Source organism: Embiotoca jacksoni, unplaced genomic scaffold, assembly GCF_022577435.1.
Source record: "Embiotoca jacksoni isolate LCO1_2020_lvr unplaced genomic scaffold, fEmbJac1.0.p SCAF_15, whole genome shotgun sequence".
Lineage (NCBI taxonomy): Eukaryota > Metazoa > Chordata > Actinopteri > Embiotocidae > Embiotoca > Embiotoca jacksoni.
This window is the reverse complement of record NW_027185285.1, coordinates 10,744,650-10,756,327: the sequence shown is the minus strand read 5'-3', so window position 1 is coordinate 10,756,327 and position 11,678 is coordinate 10,744,650. Positions and strand designations below refer to the sequence as shown.

General features: G+C 43.2%; 1 protein-coding gene across 3 annotated transcripts; it reads right to left on the bottom strand.

The window, feature by feature from the left end:
- Nucleotides 1-2,770: 2,770 nt before the first annotated feature.
- Nucleotides 2,771-10,804, bottom strand: sox10 (SRY-box transcription factor 10). 3 transcript variants are annotated; one of them, XM_069149516.1, is made up of 4 exons: nt 10,692-10,804; nt 7,548-8,384; nt 5,905-6,167; nt 2,771-5,755 (listed from the first exon to the last, which is right to left on the bottom strand). In XM_069149516.1, the coding sequence occupies exons 2-4, from the start codon at nt 7,979-7,981 to the stop codon at nt 4,965-4,967; spliced, it is 1,488 nt and encodes a 495-aa protein (XP_069005617.1). In that variant the 5' UTR covers nt 7,982-8,384; nt 10,692-10,804; the 3' UTR covers nt 2,771-4,964. The 3 variants fall into 3 exon arrangements, with proteins under 3 accessions (XP_069005617.1, XP_069005619.1, XP_069005618.1); XM_069149518.1 differs by lacking the exon at nt 10,692-10,804 and adding an exon at nt 10,580-10,635; XM_069149517.1 differs by lacking the exon at nt 10,692-10,804 and adding an exon at nt 10,493-10,570.
- Between the last annotated feature and the right edge of the window lie 874 nt (nt 10,805-11,678).

Sequence of the window (11,678 nt, the reverse complement as noted above, 5' to 3'; positions counted from 1 at the left end):
TTATAGTTTCTAATGTTTATTACTTCAGGGATTATAAACATATAAAATAGTTTTTTCACAGCACCTAAACCACTGTAGCTTCACTATAAGCTTTGTTTCACCAATGTTTGGTAATTATTTACATATTTATGGCAGACAGTGCCTGTTTCTAAAATTACATTAAAATGCATAGTTTTTGATCAAATAATCTCCCGCTGCTTCCGCAGCACCTAAACCCTGCAAATATCTGTAGCTACCTGCAGAGTTTGATGAAGCTCACCGTGTCCACTGTGATGCAACGTTAGCTTTGGTAATGTCCTCTTTCTGCTCGGATGCTCCACCTTTCTGTTGTGTGGCAAAAGCCCAAATGATCGCTCGCTTCCCACAATAAATAAATGAATTGTTTCCACCTGAAGATAGAGCAGTTCTGTGACAGATGGCAGCTACGCAAGCCTTTCCTGTTATGTTTAGTACCAGTTAGTGTGTCAAGTCAGCTTATTTTTGCTCAACAGAAGTTGACCAAAGTGCTGCACAACACCAAAAGAAACATTCAAACTCTTATATGAAGACAAATAAGAAATAAAACAGAATTAACAGAAATGAAAGACTATTTAAACACAAGAAGACACAAAATAAAATATATACTATGTGTCTGCTTTTAAAACTAAATTTCTATTGGTTCTTTTCTTATGAAACATTTCAGTATGTATGATGATACTCTGGTAAACAGATCTGTGGGGAATGTGTTCAGTGTGCGTGTTGTGTTTATGCATGGCATGTATATAGAAGCAGATAACGAAACAGCGGGGCAGCTACTCTGAAGAAGCAGCGTGCGTTTCTTGTGGAAAGCCAGGATGTGTTTGTGTTCTCAACTTATCTCGTAAACTTTTACACTTAACCAGGCAGAAGTCAGTCGGCGATGGTGTCTGATTGTCTGCAGTCACAGCAATGTCATTCATTTGTAAAGGAAAAAAAAACAAAAAAAACTGCCTTCATCTATGAGTCTTTTGATTGGATGAGACAGAGCCTCAGGGTGACTGTAGGGGAGGGGTGGGAGGGTGGGAGGTTTGGAGGGCAGGGGGGCATGTGACTCTCAGCAGCACCAACCACAAAGAGGCCACCGACTGCCAGGTGTCAACTCTCAAACCCAGCTGAAGGGATGACTAATATCTTCGGAGAATTTCATGTTGTCTTTATTTCCTTTCTTCCACTTAATCGATTTGTCGTCTCGTCATCTTTCTCGATTATTCCGTTTCCTGTCCCTCGAGATGTCTTTCTGTGGTCGTCTTATGTCGTCACAATTATTTACCGTCTCCTCTTCACCCATATTTGGAGACAGCAGTGCTCATTGCAGCTATGATAGAGAGTCTGATCTGTCTGCTTCTCTCTCACTTGTTGTGCCCTGATACTTTCCCTTTAATGCTGAGATTACATGGCACCCGAACCAAATGTTAATGGATTTATAGTTTATTTGTTCACCGCATCACCACATTGGCTGATGCATTATTGTACCTTCGACAGAGTCTTGCTTTCAGTTCTTCAGCTCTTGAAGTGACACAGCTTGAGTCAAACTTTTTGGCTGCTTCACATCGAGTCTGATATAAACTCACCAGTCATGTTGGGTGTTTTCATGCTTAAGATGTCTCTTATTTTGCTTTCGCTCTCCTTCAGAGGACTGCGCCAGCTCCTTGGACTTCTGGTGATTACTGCAATATTGAGATGCTTAGCGGAATTTGATCAGCTGAGTGATCCGCAATAGTTAATGTAACATCGTGTCGAAAGAGAAACACAAACAATGAGCTTGATTATTATCTGCCGGGTCTGTCTGCGTCCGCTGCTCCTGCATGACACCTGCTTCCATAGTCTAGTCTGCAAAGTTTACATATTCACATATATCTTTTTTTTCTCTTTTTTTAGTTTTTTTTAGTGTTTTAATTTTGTCATTGCTACAAACCTGAAAAGAGGTTTTTGTTTTTTTTTGTGGAGTGGATGGGGTGAGTGTTGGGGGGGAGGAAGGGGGAGGATTGCAGGGTCTATGCGCAGAGAGTAAGAGTCCCTTTGTATCCCGGTGAAGCTACAGGCCAGGCAGTTATGGGCAAGGCTCCCTCATGGCCCTGTTTCCCCTCCTCCTCCTCCCCCCCAGATCCCCCTCAATGGCCTTCTTTGTCTTTCCAAAGTATCACACAGCCGATTAAAGAGAGGGAATTAGGAGTCAGGCTTAACCCGCAGCACGCACACACACACACACACACACACACACACACACACACACACACACACACACACACAGCGTAAAAAAAACCTGAAATATGCATATAGGCACGCATAACCAATCAGAACCCCCGAGGCTCGATTAGTTAGAGTTCAGTCGGGAGAAACTTTCAGTTGCCGTAATCTGTACATGAATGTGGATCTGATGTCACTCCTGCTGCCATTGTAATCTAACGCATCATCACTACAGTCTCATTCACTGCCTGCACATACGAGTCACCGTCACTCATGTTCAGTTTACCTCTGCTCGGCTGCTGTAGCTGTGAGCGGAGGCCCAGCCAGCTAAAGTGAATTATCCATTAGCTGAACAGATTACGCTGAGAATGCTAGCCTGTGGTTGAGTCATTAGATGCCATGAAGGACATGCTGCTTTTGTTTGTCTGTTTAATTTTCCCATGAGATGATGAGTTTTTGCGCCTCCTTCACAACAATAGGGACATTTCTGTGTCCTGTCGTTTAAAAAGTAGGATGCAGATGTCCTTGTTTTATCATGTGCATGTTTTAAGAGGCAGACTTGTGTTCAAGCAGAAATAATTGAACTTTATTTCAAGTGAGAATAAAAGATCATTAGTCATCATCACATGTTTAGGCTTTTGCTCCTGCTGTTATCTAAAAGTGTTGCTGCGCTCTGCCAGCAACAGTTACATAAGAATGGAAAATATGAAATACTAAAACGGCAGTGACAGTCCAAAGTCGTCTTCTTAACAGAGAGAAACACAACAGTGCACACGAACATATATAAATAATTCAAAGCATACTTCAAACAGCAATGAGGACGTACAGTGAACTCTGCCTCTGGTGCTGGAGGTAAATGGTTAAATAAAGAAGCTTGGATTGAGCAGTAAAACAAGCAGTAGTGCATGCATATGGTTCAGATCTGTGTCCAGTAGTGATATATAGTGTGCATAAAAACAGATTACATTGTTTTTCTTACCTTTGCAGATGGAGAATAAGATACTTAAAATACAGATATATTTAAGACATATTAAAGAAAAAAATAGTCATGAAGAGAAATAACAGCATGAAAAACAAATATGAACTATAATATTTAACAAAATTAGGAATGACATAAACATAAAGTAGAAGATGCTGCTTCTCTGTTCCATGTGTTAGTATTTGTGTTATTAAAAACAAGGCACAATTTATATTTAATATTAGGTTGTGTTAAAATGCTCAATCTCTGGCAACTGTTTCTCAGTATTGGCCTCTTTCACATAGTAACTGTCTTAAAATGTTTGTTTTTTAGTACCACAACTACAATCACATTGAATACTGCTCTATATACACATTCAGAATGACACACAAGCGAAAAGCAAAGGCAGTGGTGCAGACTTTCAGTGGAGATTATAATGGCGAAAATCATTCGACGATATTATTACAGTCAGCTGTTAAAACAAGCATGTTTCTATAATGTATTTATATATTGACACTGCGAACATCATCAATAAAAATGGATTATCCGAGTATAAATAGAATTGTCTTTTATCGTAATCGCTACTCACGAGTACGTCAAAAACAAGTGAAAAACTCATCAGTGCCATTGTGAAAAAAGGCAAAGGTAGCTTTTGACACAAATACATTTTAAAGTCACTTACAATAAGTCATACTAGAAAAATGAGTCACAGCTAAGAAGAAACTATTTAGCTACAAAATGTAAGGTAGTTCTCAGTGTCACGTTGGGAGAAACCTCAATGAAGACAGTTTCTTCTATATAAAAAGTAAGTTTTGGTCTCAAAACTTTGGTCATTTTACAAATATTTCATATCTGTATGCATCAATATACAGTAGGTACATTTGTAACTTCAAGTACACTGTATGAATCTAATTATAAAAGTCATTATCAAAATTGTTCTTTGACTAAATATACTTGTCATTTAACAAAACCTCCACATGTTTTTATGGCATTTTTCTTCCTTGCGTCTTCTTTTTGTGTACAAAGACATTTGAAGTAAACAGCATAATAATTTCATTAAATGAGGACAAATGTGGCCCCCAAAAAAACTGTAGGTTATCAGTGTTCTTTGTATTGAGTCTGATCAAATACATACCTTAAATCAGTTTGATAAAAGGTCAATCGTGCCTGAGAAGTGAATGGCCAACAAATAGTTTGGCACGCCATTCTCGTGGCATTAAAAAAAAAGCAGGAATGAATTTGGCTCCCCTTTCGTCGCACCCTTCACAAAACAGATCAAGGTCTTTCGAATTCTCACTGTGTCCCCGTTGCTGCTGACCGTTGTCTTGGCCTGTGTGAAAGGGTTGTAAACGACCATGTGGCTCCTCTGATACACATGAAGTCATCAAACTGAAAGGGACCCGACCCCCCAACCACCCGGAAACACTGCCAATTTGTGTTGTTTGGAGTGTCAGATGCTTTTTGCTGTGGTGGTGTTGAGTGTTTTTTTTTCTTCTTCACATCACCAAAGTAATACACTCTCCGACTACGACACTTTGTGCCCCAAATGATCGACCGCTCTTCTAAAGTATCACACTCCAAGCTCGTCCTTGGGATGTGACACCATTTCTTCCTCTGGGTAAGAGCTGAACAGGGTTTGTCCCCTCCAGCCTCCCCAGTAGACTCCCCCAGTGCCCGCCCGCTCCCCCCAGACCAGACCGGCTTCAACACTGACTCTACCGACACTGCTGTTGCTGCTGCCGCTCCTTTGGTCTGACATTGGGGCTGAACCTGCACCGGTGCCCTCTGGTCTCGTTGTCTGTCATGGCCGCGACAGTGTTGTGTAGACGGGCTGTTCCCAGTGTGTGGGGCTGTGCGACTGCGATACACTGGCGGGGTCAGTGATGGCAGTGTACAGGGGCCTCTGGGACGGCCCCATGTAAGAGAAGGCTGAGTACAAGCCAGTGGCCGGGCTAGAGTGGGCGTAGTATGACCCAGAGGCCTGGTGGTCAGCATATTCAGCAAACTGAGCCCTGGAGGCCAATGACGGGAAGGCAGAGCTGTAGTGAGGAAGGCTGAGAGGGGTGTAGGTGACATGGGAACCTGCTGATACTGCCTCTGCAAAGTGACCCACGGCACCTCCGGCCTCACTCTTGATCTGGGCCTTGGAAGGGTCTGAGCCCAGAGGGGAGCCGTGATGTTGCTGTGGCTGCTGCTGCTTGGAGAGCCAGGCTGCTGAGTGTCCACTGGCCGCAGCCAGAGCTGAGGAGATGCCGTAGGTGTACGGAGAGACTGGGGAAGCTGTTGCAGGTCCTCCGGCCCCGGCACTCTGCCCAACCCCTGGGTGCCCATTGGGGGGGAGGTACTGATCAAACTCGTCGACATCAAAAGGCTCCATATTGGCCATCACCTCATGGCTCATCTCACCAATGTCCACATTACCAAAGTCAATGTGAGGTTTCCCAGATCCCGGAGCACCTGAGCTTCCCTCTGGTCCCATTGTGCCACGGGAGCCACCGATCCCAGCACCTTCCCTCTTACCATCCCCCGTCTTCCCAGACTGAGGCTCGGTCTTGGGAGTGGTGGGAGGTGTGGGAGGACTATGGCTCTGACCTGTAGAAACACAACAATGTAGTTACAACTCTTTTGCCTTTCATATTCACAAACAACCGTGTGCCACCCTGTCTGGTGGAGTCAACACAGATCGAACAACGTGACAGAGATGGTATCAGGGGGTCAGTGTGAGGGTGCCGGCAGCCCACCTGCAGCATGAGGGTGGTGCACATCTGCCAGAGGGGACCTGGTTCCCCCATTGTGAACCACTTCCAGGTGGAGGCCCTTGTAGTGGGATTGGCCGTGGCTGACCTCACCCTCCAAATGGCCATCGGCCTCACTTCCTGACCCGGGCTTTCCATTCTTGCGGCGGCGTGGCTGGTATTTGTAGTCGGGATAGTCCTTCTTGTGTTGCTTCCTCAGCCTCTCTGCCTCCTCGATGAAAGGTCGTTTGTCGCTTTCATTAAGAAGCCTCGGATAAAAAGAAAAGATTTTGGTAGGTTGGTTTGTTTCAACTTTTCTGTTGGAATCGGAAAGATAGATATCAGAAAACATTTCAAACATGTGTTAACAAGAAGATCAAGACTAAAAAAGTACATTTTAAGAGGATTTTTTTTTTTTTAGGCTCTAGGGGGAAGACTGCTCTGAATTGAATCTGTATTTGATCTACTTCGTTGTCCCAGGTAGCTTCATTCACATCTGCAGCTGCATCTAATGTTATGCCTGCCAGGGGCTTTTCACTGCTGGACAGTAATGAAATAACACAGGCCAAAGTAGCATCCTGTCTGCAAACATGGAACTGAGCTCCTACTATTACTACTGCTGGCAGGAATGGCATGAGAAACCCTTGACCTTCCTCAGCCTTCCTGTTCATCTTGTTTCTCGGCCAATTAACTAATCTTGACTGAGCCCAAGGTCAAGTTTGATCTAATTAATATTTGATCCTTACAAGGTTAATGAGTTTAACTTTTCTGACCTTCCCGACGGTAAATAGTGATTATTCTGTATGAGCATGTAGCGAAAAAGGACAGACTGCAAAATAGACACTGGATCGTCTGACAGCCTGCACTTTAAATATGAACGTAATGCTTGTGAAAACACCTTCAACTTCCCAGAGGGAATAGCCTCCAGCTGCATTTCCAGAAATTAAACCGTGAATGAAATTAGCCTGGATTCAAGAACATTGTGACCACAGCACACTCACAGCACAGAAACAAGTGCTGCACTGGTGAAAACAGTGTGGAAGAGCTGAAGTTATGTGCAGCTCATATAGCAAGTGTAGGAAACAGATAATTCATATAAGACTGAGGATCCAATACTGCATCTTCATGAAAGTAGTGAACATCCTTTAACCTACCACCCTTTTGTCTTTTGCATCAATATTAGCTTAAAGCTGACCTGATGTCAAATCCATGTGGCCAGGATTTTTACAAATAATTTAATTTTGAAAAAAAAAAAGAATGGAAACAAATGAGGAGGACTTTGAGTAGAGGGTAGCAACGATCAGTTGATGTAGGTGATGCCTCTGCAATTTGGAACTTTTTTTGTTGTTAACTGTTTGAAATATTCAAAAAGAAATTGATGATGACCTTATTCTTGAAACTCAGACCTGCGACTCTCACACTGATCTTTCTCCCAGTGTCCCTAATCAAAACTTTTATTTGGAAATACTGTTGCATTGTTTAATGGCGTTTTTGACAGAGTATCTGTTTCCACTCCTAAAGGCTCAACATTTGTGTCAACATCGCTGCTGTCTGTATGTCACAGATAGAACTACTGTGGTTGTGTGCATCAGATTAAAGTACAGTCGGACTATCAGCAATCATCTATCCACATGAAGTTAGCTCCTCACCTCCAGAGCTTCCCCAAGGTCTTGCTGAGCTCCGCGTTGTGCAGGTGCGGGTGCTGGTCGGCCAGTTTCCTCCGCGCCGCCTGTGCCCACACCATGAAGGCGTTCATGGGCCTCTTCACGTGCGGCTTGTTCTTGCTCCCGGTGTTCACGCGCACGGGCATGGGCACGAGAGTCCAGTCGTAGCAGTTGAGCACCTGACTCACCGCCTCACGGATTCCTGCCGGGAATCGCTCGTCCTCGTCGTCGGATTTAACGGACGAGCAGCCCGCCGAAGTGTCGTCTAGACCGGCCAGCTGCGGCTGCTGCTGCCCGTGGAGAGGCGAGTCCCCCCCGCCAGTCGCACCAGAGGAATGACCTGGTGACAGGGAGCGACTGTCGTCCGACATCCCGGGACTGAGCTCAACCTCAGAAAAGCTCTGCTCCTCTCTGGACATCTTCCCTCACACACGCCTCCAGGTACGCAGAGGATGAAAGGCCTGCTCCTAAATGCTCAGCTCTACCTGTTGCGCTCGTGTTCTTGTGTATCCCTATAATGACGCACGGAGTGTCGGCTCACCGCTGTCTGCGCTGTCCCTCTGGCCTCTATTGAGTTATAATATAAACTGCCAGTCTGTCTCTACTCTGAGCCTCCGTTGCAAAACTCTGTGAGGGTTCCACATTAAAGTTCTTTCCATCCGTGTTGTTGGTATCATAGGCGGCTCAGCGCGCACCTTGGACCCCAGTTTCCCTGCTAATGCACAACTGTCTGTGCCAAACTCACCCGGTCTCTCTTCCCACCTGACTTCCCCTTCTCTCTCTCCTCCGCTTGTCCCGCGGTTGAGATCCAACAGTAAGGACCTGAAACATCAGAGGGATGAGGAGCATCATTTTAGGAAGATTTATTTTGCGAAATGTATTTCTGTCCACCACAATACATCTTAAAGACGTGAACAATTTGCATACACATTTTTTTTTCTCGATATTAGTTTTGTGGGTTTTCTGTGGCCTTGTCGTCTGTGCGCATATTTGCACAGGTCCAGCTCCTGTATAACGCAGTACCTCAGTGTAGGCCCGGGCCTCAACCCCCCTTTTTAAGGTTTTGCAGTTATTGCAAGCTCCCTGGAGAGAAAGTGTTGGAATGATACGAGGCCGCAGCAGCACAGACCTTGGATTTATACTCTGCAGTTCTTGGATAAACACTACCTGGCGCTGGAAACATAAACCCCGTGTGCGTGCGTTTGTGTACGCGCGTGTGAATTAGACACAGTCCGTTTGTTAAACAAGAGCAGGTCTTTCGGTAGCAGCAACACGTTTCCTCGTTTTGTCCATTAAATCCACACCCTGCCTCGAACTTGTCCAAACTGTCCGAAATCAGAGAACTTCACGAGAACCAGCAACTCACAACAGGTCGTAGCCTATTGTGTTGCAGGGAAATTAGGAATCCTTCCAGTGACATCATGTAAAAGGTTATCGATTTAACGTGTTTGTGGGTTACGAGGCCCTCATTACATCTGAAGAAAAGTTTTCACTCTAAACATTTTACATCAGGCATGTCTGAATTTGCCTTCTTGATGTTGTGGCCCATCAATTTCCACTCCTCCTAAGTTGTTCTTTAACTGGTCGTCTGCCGTTAAGTAACACTTACACCTCTTTTTAACTAAATTGATCATTTGACAAATAACATCGGGGATAAAATTACAGTTTGTGTCTCACGTGACTCCAAATAAACGTGTTTCGAAACCCAGTTTTTAATTAACATTTGAGTGGATGTCAGTAATCGTATTCAGTTCCAGAAGAGGGGTCGGGTCAAGCGTCACCATCTGTCCGAGGCGCATTTTGATATTCGCTTGCCACCTGGTCTGCAAGGCCATTTCACAGACTGTCATCACTCCTCAAAAGGTCTCGGTGCGTAAACATCGTGCGTAAAAGGGACCAAAGTGACTTATTGCGCGCGGTTGCCTGTGCTTACACTCCACGTTGCTGCCTGTTTTATTCTTTTGGAGAAAAAAAAAACCACAAGGATGGAGAAGCACATGACTGAGTGGAGATAATTGCCTTTCGTCACCGACCACGTTGATTATAAAGTATGTTTTCTCTTTAGCAGATTTCGCCTCATATCACTAGACAAGCGAATAAAGAAGTCAATGGAAAGTCTGTCCACTAAACAGGTCCATCACTCTGCAACAGCAACTGCCATTTGATTTATTATCTGATAATATATAGTCTAATGTATGAGCCTTTCTCGACACAATGCTTTCTATTAATTTCTACTGTGCAGCTTTGTTGTGCGTAGCCTAATGAATTTCGGCGACGTGAACTCATTATCACCGCCTGACTTGCCAATAAGTTGGCCTTAATTTGCTTGTTGGAAAGTTATTTTTTTTCAGTTAGGTTTATAATACACCAATCCACGGAGCTCCAGTTTAACAACACATTTAGGGCAAACCACAAGATAAAATGACATAAAGTGCACAAACTACAAACATACATACATACATAGCCCATTTAACACAATTGTATATGAAGCTACTTTGCCATTAAAGTCCTTCGTTTCTCTGCAGCAGCTTTTAAAAACTCACTTCTTTAATACGTTTTAATGTGCGACATGTTTTTTTTTCTATTGAAAAAGAATTTCTGATTTCTCAGTTAATTGAACAGAAAAAGCTTTCATTTAAAATAATGTGCCAAAAAGACCAAACAAATATTGATTAAAGACATAAAACAGAAATCAGTTGAAATTGGTTGCACTGATACAATAATATACCGATAGCTAAAGACAGGATTGTAAGGTCTCAAAGTGTAAAGAAATGTAGCTTTACATTATATTTAAACCTGTTTTAAAGTAACATTTGTTAATTTTTGCAGTGGCATTATTGTCAGATGGTTTTACGCAGAGATCTGGATGGCTGAAATGTTCCAATGTCATATTTGATGCTCCAGAAAGAACAAAAATCGTCACTTCAGACCTGTAGAGAGACACACTCCTAAAAACCAATCGTCCTGAAACAGTCAATAATCGTGCTATTCTTAAAGATAATTAAAAGAGAGTTTACATCTCTAATTCTGAAGTTTTTCTCTTTCGACGAGAAGAAATAATCAAATGGTCAGAGTCAGAGCAGCCAACAGCAGCAAAGAGGAAAGAGTTGGAAATGCTAAGCGTCTTACTTCAGTAATGAGAAAAGGAGGTCGCCGGTTTAGCACGAGAATCCGTGAGTTCCCGAGTTTCCAAAGTGACGCTCGCTCCCCAGCCCCCTCGCTCGCGCCGCCCGAGTATGAATGCCTGCTCTGTGTGCCGGTACCAGGGCTTAAAGAGCTCCTTGTATGAGGCTGACAGAAAAAAATAGAAAGATGCTGAGGACAAGTCTTAAAGGAGCAGCGCAAATATACGGATGAAGGGCTGCAACATCTCTGATTGGTTATCTCTCTCTCTCGCTCTCTCTCTCGTTGTATCTATCTATTTACCTATCTAATGTGTCTGTCTCAGGTCGACTTAATTATCTACCGATAACTTAAACGTAATTTTACGCAAAGATATTTAAACATTTGAATTATGCAAATGATGCTTATTTTAGACACGAACGTCGTGCTCTGATGGGGAGGGAGATGCATTGTATTAGTATCAACCGGTATAATTGATGTAATCCTTCTACAGAAGGTTCATGTATCCTACGAATTGTAATGCGCGTTTACCTGACAGGAAATCCAGCTGCTGCATTTTGCATTTTTATTTTTTTTTTTAACAAAAACGGGCATTTCACCTGGTTGCAGCATCTCTTTAAAAAAAAAAAAAAAAAAACTATGCACAACATCTTTAAATACTTCAGAATGAAATCCAGTGTGCCGCATCAGGAGTTTCTCCCAAATTGAATCAATTTGACTGGTTTTTATAAAAGGCTGAGAAAAATGTCCTTGTGTAATGTTCAAGGACACAGACGCAGTTAAATTTTCGGATTTCAGAACATGCTCGCAGGCAGATCCACAAAAGCTATCAGAGGCCTAATTCTTTAAAAAAGAGGAGAAAACTGGGGCGACAAACTGCGCCACATAAATAGACAGAGATCTCTTAACCAAACAAGCTGCCAATGGGTCAAATTAGATGCACCTTTATGCACTTCAATAGCCTTAAATACAGTTATTGAACACATAAATAAT